At 42.6% G+C, this 25,876-nt stretch overlaps 1 protein-coding gene across 5 annotated transcripts in view; it reads right to left on the bottom strand.

Moving 5' to 3' along the window:
• MAP3K3 (mitogen-activated protein kinase kinase kinase 3) overlaps window positions 1-25,876 on the bottom strand; it is a 62,056-nt gene extending 36,180 nt beyond the window's left edge. Inside the window, exons 1-5 of one of the 5 annotated variants that reach the window (XM_075911503.1) lie at window positions 25,550-25,876; window positions 12,190-12,311; window positions 10,876-10,965; window positions 3,133-3,189; window positions 2,624-2,667 (exon numbers count right to left, since the gene is read on the bottom strand). In XM_075911503.1, the coding sequence (XP_075767618.1) occupies window positions 2,624-2,667; window positions 3,133-3,189; window positions 10,876-10,965; window positions 12,190-12,311; window positions 25,550-25,553 (317 nt within the window). In that variant the 5' untranslated portion in view covers window positions 25,554-25,876. Of the gene's footprint in view, window positions 1-2,623; window positions 2,668-3,132; window positions 3,190-10,875; window positions 10,966-12,189; window positions 12,312-12,741; window positions 13,513-25,549 lie in introns of those variants that run through there. The other 4 variants (XM_025185980.2, XM_025185981.2, XM_006125749.4 and 1 more) reach the window with 4 other exon arrangements.

Here is a 25,876-nt window from a genome sequence, read left to right as displayed (position 1 = left end):
TATTTACATGACAACAAGATGCAGGATCGTGACTGAGGAAAGCCACTTATGGTGGAATTCCTTTGCTTTTTGATTATTTCCAAAGGCAAGCCATGTTAGCTAAATAAGTACATTGAGGGTTACAAAAAGGGGTGATGTATGTAATCTCCACTTTCCACTAACAGTGATTATATATCCATAGCACAGCACAGGGCCCCTACTCAATTAGGGATGTTAAATTTAAATTAATTAACCAATTTAATAGTCAATGGGATTTCCATCGACTATTTGATTAGTCGATAAGGACTAGCATGGCGTTCTCTGCCTTTGAAGGGCTCTTGTGCATTTCAAAGGAGAAGCACCCACATGGAGCCCAGGGTCAGTGGGAGACTCCCTGCTGGCCCCGGGTGCCACACAGCAGCATTTCAATCTCGGAAATGTACAAGACCCCCAGCGGGGGTTTCAAATGTGGAACATAGCCATTGCACCCCTGCTCCCTCCCATGGAGCTGGAGGAAACCAGTTTTTAAGCTGGCTCCCCCCAGTACCCTCTCCTCTTCCCCCCCACACTGCCTCTTTCTGATAGAGGCAGCAAGGGAGGGGAAGCAACTAGTCGATTAGCGTGTCGATTATCTGATAAGCTTTTGCTTATCGGATAGTCAACTACTCGATTACATCCCTAAATTCAACTAGGTACTTCGAAACATGTGTAACATAGGCCTAGAGTTGCAAGTGTAATCGGTTAAACTCTGTGAAGCTACCAAGCCGGTAGAAAATTACCAGTGTTTAACTGTGTAACTCAGGAATGGGCAATAATTTGAGACAGTGGGACACTCCAAGATTTTGGAAAGTAGCTGAGGGCCGCACTCTTCCATGATATTGCTGGAGGACGTGCAGGGACCAGGATGAAGGATGGGTGCAGAAAGGAGCTTGGTTGGGGTAAGGAAGGTAGTTTGGGTGAAGGCAGTAGTTGTGACCTAGGGCAGGGGACAAAGGTAGAGTTTTGGAGTGTGGCCTAGGGCAGGAAGGGGTTGTGACTTAGGGCAGGAGACTGGAGTACAGGGGTTTTGGTTGTAACCTAGGCAGAAGGGGACTGATCTGGAGCAGGGCACTGGGGTGCCAGATCTGGGAGGAAGTATGAGTGCAGGAGGGGGACAGAGGGTTTGGGTATACAGAGTGGGGGAAGGGGGTGGAGGAAAGGGTTGAGATGTCAGAGGCAGGCTCTGGCTAGGAGACTTACCAGCCAGCAGCCTGCTTGCCTGCCGAGCTAAATGCTTGCAGAGCTTAAAAAGTTTTAGCCAGCCAGCCTGCCTGCTTGCCCTACACCTGCAACTGGCCATGTGCTTGTGTGAATAACTGAGACCGAGGAAAGGGGGGCATGGTGCTTTGTGTGCTGCCTGTTCAAACAGGCAGCTCCCACAGGCCAGTTTCTGGCCAGAAGCCAGCCAATGGGGAGTGGGGGGGGGGGGGGGGTGCAGGGTACAGGAGTTACAACTGAAGTCTTTCCTGCTCTCCCCTCCGAGCTCACAGTTTTTAAAGAGACATGGCCCTACAGTCATTTTTCTAAGTGGCGGTGTGGGACTGCAGGGGAGTCTGCCTGGGGCTCCCTGCTGCTTCTGTGGGCTGGATCCAGTGGCTTGGTGAGCTGAATCCAGCCCACAGGCCGTATTTTGCCCAGGCCTGGTGAAATTGATTAAATTGTAATCAATTACATGGTTAGTACTTTTAACCCTTTTTACATCCCTGCTTAGGTCATAAGTAATCCTATTGGCTTGAGTGAGACTACGCATGTACTGAATCAGAGCCTAGAAGAGGAGGAGTTAAAGCTCCCACACTAGTCAAACCAGCTTATCTGTCTCAGTACATTTTTGCCCAGCAGTACATCAGTGAGGCATTAACCTTCAGATTTTAGGTAAGGTTCACAGATTGGAAAGCATATTTAGAGGTTAATTCAATTATGACCAAAACAAAGAAGGAGAGGGTAACTCTAGGTAGAATATACATAGATAAGTTCCACTACAGCTACTGGCACTCTATTTTCACCCATGTCATCTTCTGGTAGGATTTGCCAAAACTGTGCATTCATGGGTCCCTTCTCCCAGTCAATGATGCCAACACAGAGGCACTGAAGGAATATTACAGCTGCTCTTCCAAAACACAGGTCACTTCCAACAGGTTATCCTGACTCTGGTTTGCAAAGGCAATCAACCAATCCAGTGATTTTCAATTTAAGATTCCTTCTCCCTCTTTCCCTAAGCTACAAAAGCATGTGTTGAGGGGGAGAGAGAAAATCCCTGCCTTCTTCCAAAGGAGCCCCTCTGACCACAATAAACACTACAGACAGAACCACAAAACTTCAAATAGGATTTTTAAAAAAGGACCTCAAGGAAGTGAAAGTGAAAAACAGGAGTTTGGGGGGAGCACTAAGGGAGAACTCAAGAATCCAAACAGGAGATACCCTTTACCCCACCCTGGTTAAAGAACTCTCTTTAGTCAGTCAGCCATTTCAAACAGAAACCCAATTAAGCTCAAAGTCATAATGTCATGCACTATGTGAAACTCCTTTGAAGTCCACATCCATGTAGCCTGACTAGCATACTTTAACAGAAATACTGTATATGAAAACATTGAAGGCCAAAACTTACCGTCTTTCCCCATTATGTTCAAACTTTATCCTTACGTCACTCTGCTCAAGAGAGATGAAACAGAAGATTAGTTCATCATCCAACTCTTTGGCATATTTCATAAGTTATAACAATGCATATAATGAGGACCTGTGTGACAAAATATGATTTTTTTGTTCTCTGTTCTCGTTCAATACATTGTAGTTTTCAACCCTCTTCCCTCTTTAATCCCAGAAAAAGCCTTATTTTTCCAATAATCAGGTTGTTTCTTATTTAGTAAGTTCTCACCTATCTGATGACAAATAATAAAGCCTGGTTTCTGGTAGCATCCATCAGAAATCAACAGATGGTCAGTCTATTCTGCCTTGCAATAAGTATGCTCACTGAAGCATCATTCTTTGTTGCTCCTTTCTCTCAAATGATTGCACCCAAGCAGAACCATTGCTCAACTAGTGTCTCTCTCCCAGTATAACCACCTGCAGACTACAAATTTATAAAGCAGCATTAATTTTGTAACATCTCAAACTTACTATCTGGTTTATGTCAATGAGATGTGTATCTGGAGCACACAAGCCAGGTAGAAGGATCTGACAACAAAGCAACACAAAAGAGTAAGGAACATATCTAATTCTTAGTTTGAAATTGACATATTAGCTTGGTTATCTGGGACAAAAGGTAATTTTTTTTAAATCATAGAAGTTTACTTGGTAAATTTGCCTAGGACACAACTGTGATGTGTCTGGCATAGTTATAACCATATTCTCCTCTTCTACCAGCACCAACAGGAACACTGGGCACCATGAGGAGCTAAGAGGAGGGTGAGGAAGCACCCATATATGGGGAGAGCATGAGGTGGTGACAAAAGATATGAAAGGGGAGGATTGTGGGGAGTGAAGGAATAGAGAGAGGGGCGATTCATTCCCTCATGCACCAGAAGGGAAGACTGAGCAAGTGCATGTGTTGATTTTGTTCTTTTACTCACTGATGGTCCTGGGAACTAGGTTGTGGCCTTGGAACTTTTAAAGAGCAGCAACAGATATGAGGCAAGTAAACAAACCACAAGAACTCCTTACTAAGTAAAGCATTGCTTTCCTGACATCTCTGTTTCAAATGACTGCAGCATGCAAATTAGTTGGGAAGAAGTGATCATGACTGGTAGAATTACTTCTCAAGTACTTAGAGAGATGGGTGCTATTAAATTGGTCCCTTTCTAGGAATCTACAGTTATAATTAGATCATGAGAGGGAACATCTACACTGCTATTTTTAATCCTATAGCACAGTGGTCCCCAATGCGGTGCCCGCGGGTGCCATGGCCCCAGCCGAGGGATCATGCTCACCGAGTGATCATGCATGGGTGGCACCTAGCCCGGGCGCATGGGCAGTGCTGGTCCCAGGCACACAGGTGGCCCTGCCCCCGAATGTGCAGCGCATGAGCGGCCCCACCCCCCGGGGCACCCGGCATGTGCGCGGCCCCACCCTCTGGCAGCCCCAAAAGGTTGGGGACCACTGCTATAGCACAAGCCCAAATCAGCTGACTGAAGCTTTGAGACTCACTGCCATAGGTTATTTCTTTTGCAATGTAGCTATAATAAATGCTTATCGGATAGTTGTCATATTAGTTGCTCCTGCACCCCTGGCTGCCTCTATCAGAAAGAGGAAGCAAGCAGGGGAGAGAGAGAAAAAAGGGGGTGCTTCAAAGCATCAGTACTGCATGGAGCCTGGAGCCAGGAGCCAGACCCTGAGCTCCATGCAGTGCTGCTGCTCTGAAACATCACAGGAGCACAGGGCCAGGGGGGACTGCTTGAGTCCTCCGCTGGCCCCGTGCTTCCCACAGAGCTTTCGCCTTTGAAGTGTAGCAACAACTCTGGGGCTGCTCCTACACTTTAAAAACCAGGTGCACCCTTATCGACTATTCGATTAGCCAATTAATCTAAAATTAATATTCCTACTATAAAAATGAGGGAGGATTTGCCATTTTATTTATAAAAAGACATTAAATCCCTGCTTTTATATACAGCCTCTATGATGAAGTCACAACCAATACTTTCATAATACAAGGAATTTGTAATGTCATTATTTAAAATGTAGGTTTGCAATCCACGTTATCTAGGGTTTATTAACGTACCCACCAATGTGGTACCTGTGAACTAAAGTGTAAACGGAGAGGATGCTAGATAGCACAGGGAGTGAAAGTACAGCACATTTAACCACTAGAGACTGAAGTTCAAATCCCAATTTAGATCACAAAGATTAAAAACTAAAAAGGAAAAAATCTGCTCTGATAAGTTATTATAATTTCTGCTGTGCAACCCTAAGTGATTAGAGTGGATGAAGCCAGCTGTGAAAGCCATAAAGACAATAGGCAATCATACATCTAGGAACTTTAAAAAAAAAAAAAAAAAAAGAAGCCAGGAAATGCTCTTTAAGGTAGCGGAAATATCTGGCAGACCCAGTGGTCAAGAATGCAGTTCAAAGAGACCCATGCATTCACAGTCAGTACACAGTATTCCCACAAAAGTCCTGTAGGTACATAACTGATCATGACAAATGGACTTCCTGACCAGAAGAACAATGATCTGCAGCCAAAGTAATTTACATATGATTTTCCTAAAGTTTGCTCAGGTATGGGGGAAGTACGAGAGGCGTGCTCCCCACACTGGCTCAGTCCAAGGGCCAGGCCCAATCAGCTAATTAGGTTGGAAATAGGAGAGCTTTATGCTGGAGAAAACTAATTAGAGAGAAGTTCACCTGGGAGAGAGAGGGCTTTTACAAGAGACAGGAAACTGAAAGCAGAAGGGCATGGTGGGCTGAGGAAGGGGAGGAGTTGCAAAAATGAGTTGTCTACAGTTACACTGGAAGAAGGGAGTAAAGAGATTGGCTATAGGTGGTAAAGGGGTATCTTGGGGAAAGGCAGCACATTGCAGGGAATAGACCTTGGCTGCTGTATAGAAGATCCCTGAGCTGGAACCTGGGGGTGGAAAGTGGGCCCAGGTTTACCTGCAAACTACTGCAGGAGTGGTACTGTGATACAGTGATTGCCAGAGGGCACATCTATACTGCTTTCCTCTTCTGAAAGGGGAAATGCAAATGAAGCACTGATCAACATATTTTTGCGCTTCATTTACATATCCTCTTCTGACCCTCTTTGCGGAAGAGGTTTTTTCGCCAAAAAACCCAGTCTAGACGTGCCTTTTTCATGAAGCACTAGAGAAGGTCTTGTCTCTATAGGTCTATGCACTATAGAAAAATAAAAATCTCTTTTAAATCTGTAAATAAGGGGAAGGTTTTTCAAGGGTCAAAAGGCAATCAAACATTTACCTTTCATTTTTGCTTTCAAAAGTTTCTCTTTACATCTTTGGGTGCATTTACACAGCAACATTATTTCAAAATAACTAGCATTATTTCAAAATAACTTAGTCCACATCTACACAGCAGGCAGTTATTTCGAAATAATGTCGAAATACTGTCGTCAAGCTGGAGGACTTCTTACTCTGACTCCTGTAATCCTCCTCATTGTATGAGGAGTAAGGGAAGTCAGAGGAAGAGTACTCTATTTTGAAATAAGTGCTGCACAGACACTCCCAATTTCAAAATAAGCCATTTTGAAATAAGCTACGCAATTGATGTAGCTCAATTTGTGTAGCTTATTTCGAGTTAAGCCCCTGTGAGACATGAAAATGACTAGAGATTTTCAAAAGCCTAAAGGGGTTCAGCATCTAACAGCCTTAGTTTCCTCTGAAAATCTCAGCATTGGTGCATTGAATGCCTTCTGCCTTCCTTCAGAGTTGAAGTTTTTAAAAAAAACAACCCACCTTTTATTCAAAATTCCCTTCCTCTGCCTCATGGCTCGTGAAAAAAACCTTTAATTCTGGGCTTTGGTGTTTTGATTCTACACTTGGATAGCACGGTGATCAGTACTATAAAAATTCACAACATTTCTGAGTCTAAAACATCTATGCCTGAGACTGAATCAATAAGAACTTCACAGAATTTCATCTGTGGATTGGCTAAAGAATTCAAAGAAATCCTGCCAGAGCAGATGATAGGCAGACAGAGTTCAGGGAAAGGAGCAGGCAAGAGATTTGCACCTTCTCACAGCACAGTCTGAGGTTGCATTAAGCAAGCTAAGAGCATTTTTCAAAAATGCTTATTTCTCTTCACAGCTGCATTATTTATGTTAATTTCAAAGACTTGCCTCACATACCATCACTTGACTTGAAGTCAATTTCAACAGAACGTAGGATTCTGAGGACTCCAATAGAAAATGTATTCATTTGCATATGAAAAGAACTTTTGAAAATGTCACTCATTCGCAAAAAAACTTTAAAGCAATTAATTTAGAAATCTAAGTCCAATTTTTAAAAATAAGAACTTCTGTGTTGTAGCTGAAAATTATTTTCTCCATAGAAGCAGCAGCAGCTGGGCTAATCGGTATAGCAAAACTTCAACTGCGCTGTAGACAGAGGGATCTAACTCTCAATCTCCAATACATGCTGAGAAACAGGCAACCCCCTCCCCCCACAAAAAAAAACCACACAAGAGAAAATGAGCACTAGCTGTGGGAAACAAGAAAAAAATTCAAGTGTATATCCCCATAATAAGCTTGAAGAACAGATACAATGTAATGAGCAAAAGAATAAAGGATGTTAAGACCTCCACCAAAGAAAGGAATGTTTTAATAGATGTAAAGACAACACGTGTGTTAAATAATATTTTGAGGGGTGTAAGGCAGCCAGCTCAGAGCTGGAAAGGAGAGTTTGAGACACCTAAGAGCATGTAAGAACACTTGTGTGCTCCTCTGGGTCCTGTTTCCCAGCCCAATCCTGGGCTCCTTGGGATCCCGCTCTCACCTTTGCCCTACCAGGCACACATGAGTTTGTGAGGACAGTACCTCCACAATATATTCATTGAGTGGACACTAGACACCCTCCGATCTCCAGTTAGGCTGGTGCACACAAGATAACCTACTATTGCTCTCCATTCATTAAGTTGTTCCTATAGCATTAAAGGACAGACTCATATGAGAGCCAAAGATCCTAGAATTTTATCTCAACTAATAACGCCAGGATGGGGATAGGCTACATTTCAGCAACTGGCAAAAAACTTTCTGGGGTGAAAGGTGGTAGCTGTCAAGACACTGCACAATAAAGCTGCACAGGAGTGCAGGAAATATAGTGCCCATCTATAAAAAGGGAAATAAGAGTAATCTAGGGAATTACAGATGAAATTAACTTCTGTACCAGATAAGATAACGGAACAAATAATTAAGAAATCCATTTTCAAACATCTAGATTGGTGGTTCTCAAACTTTTTGGCCCATGGCCCACCTAGTTCAACGTCAACCTTTCCTGGACCTCACCCCACTTAGGCTCTACATTTTAAATGTAGCAAGAGCAGGGTGGCTCTTACTACATTTAAGGTGTAGAGGTGCAGGACCCGGCACAAGTCAGGACTGCTCTGTCCCAGCTCATGTCAGGTCCCGGACCTACCCTTGCTATGGCTCTGCAGTTTAAATGTAGTAAAAGCTGGACTGCCTGTGTGCCTGGATCCTACTCATTTAAACTGCAGAATCTCAGTGGGGGTAGCTCCTGGACCGAGCAGAAACAGAGCACCTCCCCTTATCTACTAATCATGTCAATACAAATTGTACTGACTACATGATTAGTCAGTTACCTGATTCTTAACATCCTTATTCTGGATCATTCCTTCAATGCCTTCCTAAGCACCGTGGATGACTTAAGAGCTTCTCCTGACACTTGACTTCTCATTAAGGTTAGGATGAACATCTCAGAATTTATCTATGTTTCAGTAGAACTATATGGAGCTGAAAAGCTAAACTTGGGAACTACAGATCCATAGACACTCAGGGACAATATGAGAAATACTGGAAAAGAGAGCTGGATTCCTGACAATTACCTGCTATTCTTGTCAATGTGACCACAAGAACAGTTGATTTCTGGATACTCAGGTAAAGTTAGGGTATCCAGACAAAAGGCAAAAACCAACAGATTCATTCCTACAGACCACATTCACCCTGAAATACACACAGCTTGGACAGTAGGTTATGAAAGCAGATCTAGTCTGATGCTCTGCAAAAACATGCTGCTACGGGTGCAGCACTTGGTAGTTTCTTGAAATCCATCCTCCCTGTTCTAATGAGTAATCCATAGGGGTAGCTCCTGCACACAGGACTACAGCAGTGAGAGGTAATCTAGGCTAGTGAGTGGGTTGCATGAGTGGCCCTCCATCTTAGTGGGCCTCAAGACTGTCATAACCAAGACAGTCTCCTGATATACAGTAGCTTTGCTAATTGTGCTTGAGTACCTAGAATTTGTGGAGTGTGCCAACTGGATGCAGAGGGAGCACATAGCTCTCACAATGCTATGTACAATCAGCATGCACCTCACTTCACGGGTCTTTGCTTTAAGTGCATGTCACTTTTGTAATACTGTACAAAAGTACAGGGGAAAAAAAGCTATGTGGACAAAAATCAGCAGAATCTGGCAACTGTGCACATGGGCAACAGTAAATGTCACATGGGCTACACATAAAACCTCAACGTGCCACATGAGGTCCTTGGGCTGCAGGTTGCCCACTACTGGGCTACGGACTCTGGAAGCAACTCTCTGGCTCAAACCATCTATGATCTCACAACAAACAGCTTGGCTCCAAAGAGCTTCCTAAAGACTCCCCAACTCTATGGTGCATGTAGCTTTCTAATGAGCGAGGGAACACAGAGGGGGAAAAAACTAGGATAAAAGAAAACAAAAATAGGATAATATATGCTCAGGGAGACAGAGAGGAGACAAAGGAATGGAAAAAGGAAAAAAAAGACATGGCCACTATGATATGGAAAAGCATAAGCAGTTCCTGGAATGGGCACTCAATCTGTTGAACACCACTGGACTAAGCACTAGCTTGAGAGGGGCACAGATAATTAATTCACTGCACAAACAGTCTGACACTCACACCCCTAGTCCTAATCCTCTTCTGAACAACGTGCTAATTGTGCTCAATGGAGGTGAAGATTCCGCATGATGGACAAATCAGGTGTAGATCAGGAAACCAGGTTCATTCCCACTTGCTGAATAAGCCAAGATTTGATCCTTGGTGTCTAGCTGAAATAAGAGTGAACTAACTCTTACCCCACTGAGCACCCCTTGCTTGGGCAATACAATTCCATGAAAAATAGACCAGTGAATTTACCATGTATCAGAGACCAAATATGACAGGCAGTCTGACTGTGTCCACCTAAGAAATAATAGGTGTTGAACTCTGATCCCACACCAGCAGGACATCAAAGTTCAAAGCTGATCAGGGAGATTTAGGAGTGCTGCTCATCTTTGATTGTAGTAAAATGTGGCTTATTACACATTCAGTCAGCCAGCCACACTTTGCTACAATGGAGGTTGTCCTCTGTTGACCCTGGGTCAGTAGTGAGGCAATACATCCAATACGGACAGAGATCAGGGGGCAGGAAGGAACTTAACTAGATATACACAACAGTCTCAAAGTTTAAACTGGGTCCAGTCCTCTAAAGCCATCTGACATCCTGTCTTTAAGCCCAGGTGACTTGAATTCTTTGAAAGTACTGGACAAATATTTGCAAATTAAAAGCTTTAGGGGGTATTGCTGATGTAACCTATAAGCAATGAGACCACTGAGAGGGAGAGTGATGTTTGCCCTATATTCTTAGCTAAGAGTCAACTGGCTTTTAAATGATGTAGTGGCCACAACTCAGGTCCATTGGCAGGTGGGATTGAACCTGGGACCTTAGGGACTAAAGCCATGAGTCTCTACTGCATGAGCTAAAAGTCACTTGGCTCTTAGCTACAGATGTACAGAAGACTTCACCCTTCCTCTCAATGGTCCCAGCGCCTCTGGGTTACATTGAGTTTGGGTTGAACTGGGATTCACCTAAATGACACACGGTGGTCTTCCTAAGTTAATGTGGTCTTTCTGAATTCACTAGTCTTAGCCAGATAAGACCTATTTGTTATCCTGTTCTCTCCTGCTTAGAAGTCAGTGCAGGATTCATCCCTACAAAAACAATCCCCCGAACTTTGTCTAGATTATTTAAATTATTCAAGTAATGGAGCCTCCAATGCTCTCCTGGGGAAGGTACATTCTCCTGCAACAAGATAAAGGCAATAGAAAAAAATGCCACACCTTTCTCGATCTCCCACATCTGCTTAAATGAGCTCTGTAAACGTCACGGACGATGAACATTCTCTTAATTTATAATTCTGAAACGGAAACCAGTTTTCTTACCGGAATTTTTTTTTCCTCTACTGCACAGGCACACTGGTTTGTTATTGTAGGGTTGCTCAGGAGGGCCGGACTGCTGGCATTCTGCCTTTTCTTAAAAGAAACATTATTAAAATGTTAGGTCATAAAAATAACGAAAGCTGGACTGTGTACGCTAAAAGAAAAAAAAACACTTGGTAGCATTTTCAGCCAATCTACTCAGATGTCTTTCTAGATATACCAGGAAGACAGATCATGGAGTGGCTCTAAACAGGTCACAAAACTTTCTTTAGTCCAAAAGAAGGAATAAATAACCCCAAAGTGAAGTTAAAATAATGACTAAATTCAAATTAGGGGAGAATAAAGCCAATGAAGTGGGCACATACCTCTGCAATACTAGGACTTGCATCAATACTGGTGCTCTATTGCAGTTGAAGCAAATACATCATAGAATCATAGAATAATAGGACTGGAAGGGACCTCAAGAGGTCATCGAGTCCAGCCCCCCGCCCTCAAGGCAGGACCAAGCTCCACCTACACCATCCCTGACAGATGTCTATCTAACCTGTTCTTAAATATCTCCAGAGAGGGAGATTCCACCACCTCCCTTGGCAATTTATTCCAATATTTGACCACCCTGACAGTTAGGAATTTTCTTCCTAATGTCCAATCTAAACCTCCCTTGCTGCACTTTAAGCCCATTACTCCTTGTCCTGTCCTCAGAAACCAAGAGGAACAAATTTTCTCCTTCCTCCTTGTGACACCCTTTTAGATATTTGAAAACCGCTATCATGTCCCCCCTTAATCTTCTTTTTTCCAAACTAAACAAGCCCAGTTCATGAAGCCTGGCTTCATAGGTCATGTTCTCTAGACCTTTAATCATTCTTGTCGCTCTTCTCTGTACCCTTTCCAATTTCTCCACATCTTTCTTGAAATGTGGCGCCCAGAACTGGACACAGTACTCCAGCTGAGGCCTAACTAGTGCAGAGTAGAGCGGCAGAATGACTTCACGAGTTTTGCTTACAACACACCTGTTGATACAACCTAGAATCATATTTGCTTTTTTGGCAACAGCATCACACTGTTGACTCATTCAACTTGTGGTCCACTATGACCCCTAGATCCCTTTCTGCCATGCTCCTTGCTAGACAGTCGCTTCCCATCTTGTATGTATGGAACTGATTGTTCCTTCCTAAGTGGAGCACTTTGCATTTCTCTTTATTAAACCTCATCCTGTTTACCTCTGACCATTTCTCTAACTTGCTAAGGTCATTTTGAATTATGTCCCTATCCTTACATCAGGGCATAATTTTCAATCTCCATTAAATGATCCTTTACCTGTTTGTTAGAGTGAGCAGTATCTTTACTTTTCATGGTATCAAAGCCAGGCATTCTATGACGTCGGCCCATTTGAAGTGCAACCAAGTCCTTCATGATGGAGTTCAATGCCTCCTGCTCATCTGCAATTGACAAAATGCAAGTTTTCAGTGAGTATCAGGGAACTGTCAGGAATTCAAAACTATAGTTTTGTTCTAACTCAGGATTAGCCAGGATGAGCAGGAATGGTGTCCCTGTATGGGAATGGGTGACTAGAGATGGATCACATGCTGATTTCCTGTTTTGTTCGGGAAGCATGGCATCGGCCACTTTTGGAAGACAGGATATTGGGCTAGATGGACCTTTGGTCTGACCCAGTATAGTCATTTTTTATGTTAAGAAATCTTTAAGTGCATCAAATACATCCTCATCTTCATCCACAACCACAAATCCCTATGACACCTGTATGACATATAAGCCCCATTTCAGAGGTAGGTAAATGGAAGGGTAAAATTGTCCAATGTCACAAAACTAATGAGGTCAGAGCCAGAGTTAGAAAATAGTAGTTCCTACCTCCCACGACCATGTTCATTCTACCTAGCAAAATTTGCTAGTGGGTGAATCAAGTCACTCAGAAGGGCTGGTAGGAGGAATTTTGCTGTAACAGGAAAGCATCTGTCCTGCCCAACCTTACATTCTACTACTCCTGAGAACTTTTACTTCTTGATGACAGAGATAGCCCTGCATAACAGCAAGAAAGAAACCCACCAATCAATTATTCTGTATTATTACTGTGTCTCAAACTTATGTGATTATTTTGGGGATATGGAAAGAAGTGCCCCAACACAGGTTCACAGAACAAAGTTTCCTAAGGAAGCTAAAACATCTTCAGGACAGAAGTCAGAACAGGGCATCAGTGAGAAGACCATGATTGGGATGCTAGCAACTAATTATGTCATTTATACTAGATTTGTACCCGGAGGCTCTAATTGGGATAGGTACCACACAGAGTGCCCCGATGTGGTCTCTGCCCTGGAGAGTTAACCATGAGAAACCAGCAGCATTTATTTCCAAAGCTGAGCAGGTAGAGCAACAGTATTAAGAACTCTGGTATTGTATTAGACACTATGAGCCCAGCATTATGAATAAACTGGGCTCCGCAATGTTGCCTGTCACAACTACAAGGAGCTCAACTTTCAAGTGGAAGTGAGATGACTTGTACTGCCTTTCCTCATTAACAAAAGAATACATTGGCTCTGCCTGCTAACTTCAGTCTCAGTTCTCACATCAGCAAATTTTTCATCATCCATGCTGCCTGCTAACTACAGAAATGTAGCCGTGTTAGTCTGGTGTAGCGGAAACAAAAAACAGGACACTGTAGCACTTTAAAGACTAACAAGATGGTTTATTAGGTGATGAGCTTTCATGGGCCAGACCCACTTCTGGCCCACGAAAGCTCATCACCTAATAAACCATCTTGTTAGTCTTTAAAGTGCTACAGTGTCCTGTTTTTTGTTTCTGTTAACTACAGGACAGTAGTCAAGTCAAGTGACCTCATGCTTTGCTACAACAGTGAAAAGTGTTGATTAATGCAAGTCCCAGCCTCTGAATCAAGGTCATGGATGTCCTTATCCTAGTTACAACTTGGTTTAAATTTACGGTGTACACCAGGGATGTTAATCATGTAAATGGGTAAATGCTAACTGATAAGCCTGGACTCATCAGTTCATCCTAACAGTTACACACCAACCCCTTTACTTCCTCTATCAGAGGGAGCGGGGGGGGAGAGGGAAGAGGGGGCGCACGCAGCAGGCAGGAGCTGGTGCTTGGATAGAGGAACATAATTTGTCGGACAAAAGCCAACACGGTTTCTGTAAAGGGAAATCACGTCTTACTAATCTATTAGAGTTCTCTGAAGGGGTTAACAAACATGCAGACAACGGGGATCCAGTAGATAAACACTTGGAAAGTGGCAAGGTGATAGGGAACAGCCAGCATGGATTTGTAAAGAACAAATCATGTCAAACCAATCTGATAGCTTTCTTTAATAGGATAACGAGTCTTGTGGATAAGGGAGAAGTGGTGGATGTGGTATACCTAGACTTTAGTAAGGCGTTAGTATTCTTATCAATAAACTAGGTAAATACAACTTAGATGGGGCTACTATAAGGTGGGTGCATAACTGGCTGGATAACCACACTCAGAGAGTAGTTATTAATGGTTCACAATCCTGCTGGAAAGGCATAACAAAGGGGGTTTCGCAGGGGTCTGTTTTGGGACCAGTTCTCTTCAATATCTTCATCAACGATTTAGATATTGGTATAAAAAGCTTATTAAGTTTGCAGATGATACCAAGCTGGGAGGGGTTGTGACTAATCTGGAGGATAGGGTCATAATTCTAAATGACCTGGACAAATTGGAGAAATGGTCTGAGGTAAATAGGATGAAGTTTAATAAAGACAAATGCAAAGTGCTCCACTTAGGAAGGCACAATCAGTTTCATACATACAGAATGGGAAGCGACTGTCTGGGAAGGAGTATGGCAGAAAGGGATCTAGGGGTTATAGTGGACCACAAATTGAATATGAGTCAGCAGTGTGATGCTGTTGCAAAGAAAGCAAACATGATTCTGGGATGCATTAACAGGTGTGTTGTAAGCAAGACATGAGAAGCCATTCTTCCGCTCTAATCTGCGCTGGTTAGGCTTCAATTGGAGTACTGTGTTCAGTTCTGGGCACCACATTTCAAGAAAGATGTGGAGAAATTGGAGGGGGCCCAGAGAAGAGCAACAAGAATGATTAAAGGTCTAGAGAACATGACCTATGAGGGAAGGCTGAAGGAATTGGGTTAGTTTAGTTTGGAAAAGAGAAGACCGAGGGGGGACATGATAGTTTTCAGATATCTAAAAGGGTGTCATAAGGACGAGGGAGAAAACTTGGATAGAACAAGAAGCAATGGGCTTAAACTGCAGCAAGGGAGGCTTAGGTTGGACATTAGAAAAAGTTCCTAACTGTCAGGGTAGTTAAACACTGGAATAAATTGCCCAGGGAGGTTGTGGAATCTCCATCTGTGGAGATATTTAAGAGTAGGTTAGATAAATGTCTATCAGGGATGGTCTAGACAGTATTTGGTCGTGCCATGAGGGCAGGGGACTGGACTCGATGACCTCTCAAGGTCCCTTCCAGTCCTAGTATTCTATGATATAGTATACTTAGATTTTCAGAAAGCCTTTGACAAGGTTCCTCACCAAAGGCTCTTGTGTAAATTATATTGTCATGGGATAAGAGAGAAGGTCCTTTCATGGATTGAGAACTGGTTAAAAGACAGGAAACAAAGGGTAGGAATAAATGGTAAATTTTCAGAATGGAGAGGGGTAACTAGTGGTGTCCCCTAAAGGTCAGTCCTGGGACCAATCCTGTTCAACTTATTCATAAATGATCTGGAGAAAGGGGTAAGCAGTGAGGTGGTAAAGTTTGCGGATGATACTAAACTGTTTAAGATAGTCAGAAGCAGACTGTGAAGAACTTCAAAAAGATTTCACCAAACTGAGTGATTGGGCAACAAAATGGCAAATGAAATTTAATGTGGATAAGTGTAAAGTAATGCACGTTGGAAAAAATAACCCCAACTATACACACAGTACGATGGGGGCTAATTTGGCTATGACAAATCAGGAAAGAGATCTTGGAGTTATCGTGGATAGTTCTCTGAAAACTTCCAAACAGCGTGCAGTGGCGGTCAAAAAGGCAAATAGGATGCTAGGAATTATTAAGAAAGGGATAGAAAATAAGACACAGAATATCTTACTGCCCCTGTGTAAAACTATGGTACGCCCACATCTTGAATACTGTGTACAAATGTGGTCTCCTCACCTCAAAAAAAGATATTTTGGCCTTAGAAAGGGTTCCGAAAAGGGCAACTAAAATGATCAGGGGTTTGGAACGGGTCCCATATGAGGAGAGGTTAAAGCGACTGGGACTTTTCAGTTAGAAAAGAGGAGACAAGGGGGGATATGATAGAGGTATATAAAATCACGAGTGGTGTGGAGAGGATGAATAAAGAAAAGTTATTTATCAGTTCCCATAATAGAAGAACTAGAGGACACCAAATGAAATTAATGGGTAGCAGGTTTAAAACTAATAAAAGAAAGTTATTCTTCACATAGTACGTAGTCAACCTGTGGAACTCCTTGCCAGAGGAGGCTGTGAAGGCTAGGACTATAACAGAGTTTAAAGAGAAGCTAGATAATTTCATGGAGGTTAGGTCCATAAAAAGCTACTAGCCAGAGGATAGAAATAGTGTCCCTGGCCTCTGTTTGTCAGAGGCTGGAGAAGGATGGCAGGAGACAAATTGCTTGATCATTGTCTTTGGTCCACCCTCTCTGGGGCACCTGGTGCTGACCACTGTCGGCAGACAGGCTACTGGGCTAGATGGACCATTGGTCTGACACAGTACGGCCATTCTTATGTTCTTATGACTACTCACTTCTCCCTTTCCTCCACTAACCTTGTATCAGAGGCAGCAAGGGAGGGAAGGGGGACGCAGGAGTGGGCACTGGGGGTAGCCAACTTAAAAGCTGGTTCCCCCCAGCACCATCTCTGCAATGCGGGGGAAGAGGAGAGATGGCAGAGCCACAGCAGTCTTGGAGCTAGCATGAGCCAGGACTGCTCAGTCCCAGGAGCTAACACCACTGGGACTCTGCACTTTAAATGTAGTAAGAGTCCAGCAGCTCTTACTGCATTTAAAATGAAGAGCCACAGTGGCTGTAGTGAGTGCCCCCCCTTACTGACTAATCGAGTAGTCAACTACTCAATTAGTTAATTAACCGCTATTTAACATCCCTACTGTTATTGGCACATACTATATCAGATGTGGCCAAACTGGCTGAGGAGCCACATGTGGTTTTTACAGTTAAAGTGTGACTCACATAGCCCCCTACTCCTCACATCGTTCACCCACTAGACTGGGTGGGGGAAACTCAGGGCTTCTGCCCTGCAGTAGAGGTGATAGAGGTTGGGGCGTCTGCGCTGTGGGGTTTCAGGACTATTCCTGTGCCATAGCAGGCACCAATCTGCAGGGCAGGTTGCACGTGTCTTGAGTATCTCAAACTTCTGAAGATTATTGTATGCTGCTCAGGAGGTCAGTAAGATTGGCTATTCCTGTACTATATTCTTGGACTGCCATATGTCAAGCTCATGAGAACTTGTTAGTTTTTCACTCCAGGTTTTTGTTTCTTTAGTAGACACTCTATCCAGTTAAATCTCCTCTAGTAGAAGTGTAACCTGCTCTCAAAAACTGAGCCAAAGATAAACTCTACTTTGGACAAACTGAAAATTCTGTAATATCCTCTGAGAATCTTGCAGAAATTTGATGATCTTGGGCAGAAGACTGATGAGGTGATGAGGGAGAGAGACTTGGGTGAAGGGAAACCTATTAATGTAGGTTTTGTATTTGGAAGCATTGTAAGAAATACTAGCAGAACAGACAAGGTAATCAAGTTTTACTATCCAGTTTTAGGCTGTACTGTTTTAAGATCAGTCATATACCTGAGATCAGAATTACTTAGATGTGCAGACCTTGATATGTAATTTCCCATCCTCTCTCAATGCATTTAGAGTTTTAAGTTTATCATGTGGTTAAACTAGAATCTACAGCTGTCTCAGAGGCTAATTTCTGAACAATTTTAACAAAGCCCAAGTCATTTGTATCCACTCTAGCTGCATGTTATTGCTGTAGGATATTGATTTACATAGGTAATGATTATAGAGACTTAGAATCAATGGGAACATGAGACTGTCAATATTACAGTACAGATGTTTCTTACATATACACACATCTTGTAAGAAACCACTCTGCTTCATCAAATGGTGCACATTTATTCCTCATATTTCATCTTACGCACTTGATAAAAAATATTTATTCGTGAATTTAAGCTACTTTTTATAAAGAGACTAGGTCACTAACTGACTTACTAATAACAAAACAAACTTATATTATTACACCCAAAAGTGGCATTTGTGGAGGGGTGAATATATTAGACTTTTCAAAAGAATGCAACAAATCATTACAAGTTCAAAGCAAAAGAAGGAATTGTATGTATTATTTGTAATAGTGCAGCAGCCAAAAGCTCCAGTCAGGGTCAGTGTTACTGTGCTAATCTCTGTACAGACTACAGTTCCTGCTATGGAAACTTTTGTAGGATTTCCAAAAGTACTTAGCACTGACTTAATTCTGCTCTAATTAATGTTACTGGTAGGATGTAAAATCCCATTTAAATAGTTAACCAGTTAAACATTAGGTTTAACCAGTTAACTGATTAAATGGGAGTGGGCAGGGGCTGTCGCAGCCCAGTAGGCTGGATTGGCCCCTGTACCTGCCAGAGTCAGGCTGGAGCAGCCCTCGTACAGTGGGCAGGGGCTGCTGGTTTCCAGCCTGTGCAGACTGGGAGCTGGCAGCCTCGCATATGCTGGGGGAGGGAAGGCTGTTCCTGAATAACAGTTAGCTATTACACTGTAAACAGTTAACCATGCACATCCCTAGTTACTGGTAAAGCTTCTACAGACTTCAACAAAAATAGTTAAGCCAATGTCAAAAAAAGCTAACAGAATGTTAGGAATCACTAGGAAAAACAGATAAGACCGAAAATATCACAATGCCACTATATAAAATCCATTGTACACCTACACGCTGAACACTACATCCAGTTCTGATAGCCCAATCCCAAACAAGATATATTAGAATTAGAAAAAGTATAGAGGGAGCAACAAAAATGATTACGGGTATGGAGAAGAGATTTAAAAGACCAGGACTGTTCAGCTTAGAAAAGACATTGTTAAGCAGGGGTGGAGAGGGATAATATAATATAATATACGTCTATAAAATCATGAATGACATATAGAAAGCAAATAGGAAAGAATTTACCCCTTCATAAACATGAGATCCAGATATCAGCAAATGAAAATAATAGGCAACAGATTTAAAAAAACCCTATAAGTAGTATGTCACAAGATGTATAGTCAACCTCAGGAGCTCACTGCCAGTTGACAAAGAAGGACAAAAGTATAACTGGGTTCAAAAGAGAATTAGATAAGTCTATGGAGGATAAGTCTATCAATGGCTATTAGCAAAGATGGTCAAGAACACAACCTCGTGACCTGGGTATCCCTAAACATCCATCAGCCAGAAACTCAGACTGGATAACAGGTAATGGAGCACTCAAACTACTGTTCTCTTTACTCCTTCTGAAGCATCTGGCACCAGACACAGTTGGATGACAAGATACTGGTCTAGATAGACCATTGGTCTGACTATAGATGCTCTTATGGTCCCCCCCCCCCCCCAAAGTGCATTACTCCAGGTGCCACTAGGGCTGTAATAGTGTAGTTAATTTACCAATTAGTCTATAGTATCAACCTATAAGCTTTTACTATATGCATTTTCCCCCACTCACCGCCAGTAAACGTTTTAGCAGGCTGGCCAGCAGCCTGACTCAGTCCTGGCTTGTGTCAGATCTGGGATCTACCTCTGCTACGGCAGTGTATTAGGAGCTAGGTGGGCATGCAGCCCGGCTCGAACCCCTACCCCATACAGAGCTGCTGCCACCCCACACTGCTGCTTCTGTATCAGAGACAGCAGAAGAGGGCAACAGCTCTGCTAAGGGAGCTGGTTTTTAAACTGGCTCCCCTCATGGACCAGCTCCTGCCTGGCACCCCATGTTGCTGCCTCTGATACAGAGGCAGCAGAGTGGGGTGGCAGGGGACTCCTTGGGAGTGGGGCCAAAGTGCACTGTCCACCAGCCCCACCCCGGGGACTATAGAATAGTAGGGTAACTAATAAGAATTCACGTGGTTACTCAATTATTCAATATCTAACATCCCTAGCTGCCACCATGTAATCTAGCCCTAGGTCAGCGATGGGCAAGCTAAGATAGTCAGTAGGCTGCACAAGTAGCTCTCCATCTCAGTGAGCCGCAAAATTGTCTTTACCCTGTCCTGGGAGACTGTCTTGGTTGTTTTGCTAACTGAGCTTGTGCATTAGAATTTGAGGGGTTGTTGTCCGCAATCCATAAGCACCTCAATTCACTTGTCCTTGGTGTACGTGCATGTCACTTTAGTAATATCAGCAAGAACAAAACTACATGGACAGAAACCAGTGGAATTCGGCAACCCTGAACATGGGCAACAGGAAATAAAATGTCTTGTGGGCCACACACAGAACCCTGATAGGCCACATGAAGCCCTTGGCCCATAGGTTGCCCACCACTGCCTTAGGTATTTCTTAATATTGCCTAAAACTGAAACCTTATATTCCGTGAAAAAATTTAAAAAATTAATCTACCTTAAAATTGAGAATCAAGTACTCAAAAGTAATTAAGCCATGATGGCTGCCTGCTGCCTAAGTGGGTCTCCTTTCTTCCATGCTGAAAAATAAAGATTTCTGTCATCATGTTTGTTTACATTTTGCATCTGACAGCACTTTGATTGTGTAAGAGAAACAGTAAAATTAACTGCAATCTCTTTACTCTTGTTAGTATTGGCATTTCATACCCCAACGAAGAGATGAAAGTGTAAAACTACAAGAAAACTTATGGAACTGGGATACTACTTGAAAGTACAGTCAGCAGCACCGAGGTGGCTAGGGTACATTCTGGTGGACCATAGGGATACAAATATTAATATCTAGTATCAAAATTTGCTGTGTGTACATGCACAGTAATAGTTATATAAACACTGACTATGGGTATCATGCTTTCAACCATAAACACTGCCATTAAAAAGGTTTATATTTCAAATTGTCTTTTTAAAGTATATTATAGAACTAGGCTGCAGAAGGAAATTTCAAAGTCTTGCATGTGTCCATTGCCTTTATAACAGCAATTTAAAATGTGATCTATTTAATATCCTGACACTTTCAAGTCCAATCATGCAATTTTGAAACAGGTCAAGAACACTGAGCTCCTTTTAAGTTCAAATACAACACTGTTCTGCCATTTTAACTACTGACTATTTATTTTTATATCCTTCACAGACACATAACCCCAAGTTAAATAGTGACAATGCTAGGAACAGTCAGCTAAACAGGCAATTTTGATTGGCTGAATAATCCCTAGTGCTAAAAAAAAGTCATGTTATAAGTTCATTTTAGTAAAGTGGAAAATGAAGATTAGATACCATTCCACATTTTTACAGCAAACAAAATCAAATATTTGATATTCAAACTCATTTTATATGAAAGTGTAGCTTCAGATAAGATCTGTATGGTCATGGAAATACAAATTTGAAAGGCTTTGTTTCTTTTATGTATACCAACAGGTATGTTAATATGCTCAGGATTTCATAGCCTTACTTTGAAAAAAAATCAAGTATTTGCAGTACTATCTGTTTTATGTCACAATGCAGAAGTTATTACAAATGAAATCTACGCAACTTCTGAAGAACACAGAGACTCTGTTTTTCTAGGTCTCCAGTAGGTCTGGGAAACACAGTTCTGCTTTTGTGCAGGAAAGATGTTGTCCAGGAAATGCTTTTCATGTTTTAAAAACTACACTCCAGAATGTTATAACATTGATAAAGAGGAATTGCTACTTACAGGGAAAGTTATTCCTTGTGTAAAACATTTATTTCAGTTAAAATTCACTCAGACTTGTGTAATAAACCAAGTCAGCAAATTTGCTATGGCAGGGATTGAAATCGTTTTTTAAAAAAAATCAAAGATCAACAAACAGAGCATAGAAGCATCTGCACGTTGGTTAAAAACAGGAAGCCTGTAAACCTCTGTAAACCAGTTTGCATGGTATGAGAATGGGAGGGATGGTGACAGTAGTGTCTGCTATTTACTTGTAAGAAAGATGCACACCTTTTAAGACAGAGGCATCTAGTCAGTTTGACCCAGTGACTGGGAAATCCATAGCAATCAATGAATTTCAGGCTCTAAAATAAAAAAGCTTTAGGATGTATTTTGATAATTGGACAAGTATAATTTACTGCCATTCAGTGCACACTGGTCAGTGTAGCCTATGATATTTTGTAAAAGTAAATTATTAATGATATAAAACTGCATAACATTCAGGAGCTGTTTTTAACTACATGTCTGTAAGCATCTAGCATGACTGACCTCAATCCCTGAGTCAGACTTCTGGGCACTATTGTAATACAATTACTACTAAACAGTACAATGTCTTACATTAGAGACATTCTATGCTAATTCGTTTATCTTACTTTTAGAAGCTTATGTCTCCACATTTGCCAATGTCTCAAATTAGAAATGTCAAAAGCCAGAGCTCCTCTACTTAACTTTAAAGTACAGAAAAACTGTTAAGAATTAAAAACTGGTTGTAGACTTATTTCTTCCCCCTCCCCCATAATGCAACAGTGACTGTCAATGCAGCAAAGCCTAAAAGCTCTGCTTACGGGTAAGCGTGTGAGCCAAGGGAAGGAAATGACACAGGCAGGAAAAAAGCAGATTGAGGGAAAGACTCAACTGCAGCTGGGCCTGCAATGAGCATTTCAGTCTAGGTCTAGCACAAGCCATTCAGTCTCAACACAGCTCTCCCCACTGCTTCTCAAATATACGCACATGTTTCTCTTTAACAAAAGCAGGATCAGCTTCTCTAATGGTGCTGAATAGCTCTGTACAGAAATTAATGCTTAGTTGTAACCTCCTATAAAGTGCAAGAGAATCAACTTTAATGTGCTTCAGCAGCATTAATGGAGTAACCTCAAAATGCAAACCTAATATCCCTTTAACTTTTCATTATATTAACTTTAGGTCTTTTAGAGCAATTTATGAAGAAATGTACAGAGCTAGATGAAACAGTGTAACGAATAATACAGTATAACCTAGACTATCCAAAAATCCATCAATGTCGTCCCCTGATGTCTATCATACTGAAAATGCCCTCCATTATTTGAATCAATTATCTAATTTTATTTTCTATCCTCAAAGACATTTCAATAATCATGGCTGCCTCATAATCAGTGCTCTGCTCATAATTTAAGAACAATTATCCAAAGGTGGAGAGTTTAACAACCTGTGAAATCACCCCTTTTCTTTCTGCAACTCCTGAATGCAAACACAAATATTAGCTATATGAGTGTGATAAGTAAGCATTTTAGTGGGAGGGAAACTTTCACTCTCAAGTATTGTGTGTTTAAAGACCTTCAGGTCTGTTACTATAGAGAAAACTCCAGATTAGAAATACAGTGAAAATAATCATGACCTAGTCATGGAGTTAAAAGCATGAGCATCTGAATTTACAAGAATATTAAACCAAATTCTATACATCATTTTAAGCCTTGGTAGTGATGCTGCATGGATTTATATTTTAACAAATTATATGCAAGGAGAGTAATAGCAGAGTTTTAAAACAAGATAAACGTCAGAAAAAAAAACCAAGTTGCAACTTTTAAAACAGTGCAACTAGACAATGTTGCATTTAGGTATATAGTAGTCTTCACCAGCATACAAACATGGCTAAGTGTAATAAATTCTGGCTTACATAAATTAAATTCTTCTCCTGGTTTACAACAGACTAAACAAGAAACTAGGTAAACCAAGAAAACGTTGTAAGGTGCTTCCTTCTATAGTCCATGCCTTCCTAAAACATTAACTCAAATAGATCAGATTTAATTACTACAGCCTGTAGAAGCAACATCAGTTATTCAGCTCCATTATTTGTCTAAAAATGTTTATTGTCCAAATTAAGAAAAACAAATGATGACTGAATGGAAGCTTGCTTCACCCTGGGACTGAAGATTCTGATAGAATTCCAAGCTACAATCAGTGCTATGGCCGGAATTTTCACATTTGGATGTCAACAGTGATGCACCTAAATCCGTATTTCAAAATCCATGGCCTGATTCTCAGAGGTGATACATTTCCACCATCTCAATCAAAGTCAGAGGAGCTGTGCATGCTCATTCACCTTTCAGACGTGCCTGACTTTAATCAGAATTTGAAAATGTCTCCCTATTATTTTTATGCTACTGAAAAAGCCTCCAATCTCTTGATCAAGTTTTTACTATAAGTATTTTACATTACCAATCAAAAAATCAATATTGGTTTTTAAAAAAATTTACAAAATGTTTACATTCCTCAAATATCACTAATTGTCAAGTACTACTGGGCAGTAACAGAACCACCATAACTTGTTCAAAACATAGGCCCACAGACACTGCAGCAAGAAATATTACTTCTAACCATGCTCAAGAATGGTTTTCAAGCAGGATTTAGAATCAGGATGAGATTAAAAGGGGATGTGACAAAGATATACAGTAAATAATATCAGGAATGCTATTATTTAGTTTTTTATAATGCAAAAATTAAAGTAAACATGTATGAAAATGAGCAAACACTTCTCCAAACAACACCTAATTAACTAATGGAACTCTGCCACAAAACAAAGCAGTTGGTAGAATTTAAAGAAAAGTTATCCCTAGAAATCTCTTATGATTACATTCATTGTTACAGAAGACAAGGAAAAAGAAAACTATAAGGGATACAAATTCATGTTTAAGGGCATAAGCCAACTACTACCTGACATCACCTATCAAAGTCTCAGAAGGGTAGAAATGTAGCTGTGTTAGTCTGGTGCAGCTGAAACAAAAAATAGGACTGTGTAGAACTTTAAAGACTATCAAGATGGTTTACTAGGTGATGAGCCACCTATTAAACCATCTTGTTAGTCTTTAAAGTGCTACACAGTCCTGTTTTTTGTTTCAAGGGCAGCCCTGTTAGTCTGTAACCTAAAAAAACAACAGTAGCCCGGTGGCACCTTAGAGACTAAATACAAATACACGTATAGTATTGTGAACTTTCACCGGCTCATCTGAGGAAGTGGGTTTTGCCAAGGAAAGCTCATGACACTAGAGATGTATTTTGTGTTAACTTTCACAGGAGATAAGAGCCTGTTACATAACAGCACGGCAGGGTTTTTGCACCTTCCGTCAGGGTCTGTCTGATTCCGTATAGCAAGCGTGCGCTAACCGATCGGGAATAAACACTCGCTCTGTGTGTGTGTGTGTGGGGGGGGGGGGGGGCGCTCTGCACACCAGGGTGGGGGGGGCTTGAGACCAGGCTGTGCCCACCAGCCCGCTGTTCGAGCTACACGCCCGGCGGATCACGCGAGCCTGCCCTAGGCGCGCGGGGGCCAAGCCCCGCTCCCAACTCCCCCCCCCCCCCGTGCAGCGGGCCCCAGCCGCTACCGCACCCCAGGCTGCGCGTGGCCCCCTCAGCGGGGAGGAGCCCAACCTGCGGGGGGGGAGGGGCTCTCAGTCGAACCCCGGAGCTGCCAGCCCCCCCCCCCTCACAGCGGGGCCCGAGCGCGCGCGCGCAGCGCCCCCCCCCCTCACTCGAGCCAACGGCCGCCCCGCCGGACTCCTACCCATCTCGGCGGCGGCCGGGCCCGCTCCGCGGCGGGAGGGGAGTGTGCGGCTCCGGCGCGCTGTCTCCGGCCCCAGGCTGTCACGGCCGCGGCTCCATGGCGCAGGGGAGGGGGGCGGGCTCAGAGCCGCCGCCGCCGCCGCATTCCCAGGCCGCAGACGACGTCTCCTCGCAGCCGCCCCTCCCCCCGGCGGCACCGGGATGGCGAGAAGGAGCCCGGCTCGCTGCCCCTCCGCCGCCTCCGCGGGGCGCGCGGACCCCTCAGCAAAACAAACGGCTCAGCGGCCGCCGCCGCCGCGCACGCACGCACCCGCCGGCGCCGCCGCCG

This window comes from Pelodiscus sinensis, chromosome 29 (genome assembly GCF_049634645.1).
Source record: "Pelodiscus sinensis isolate JC-2024 chromosome 29, ASM4963464v1, whole genome shotgun sequence".
Taxonomy (NCBI): Eukaryota; Metazoa; Chordata; order Testudines; family Trionychidae; genus Pelodiscus; species Pelodiscus sinensis.
The sequence above is the reverse complement of the archived record's forward strand: the minus strand, read 5'-3'. Positions and strand labels throughout refer to the sequence as shown.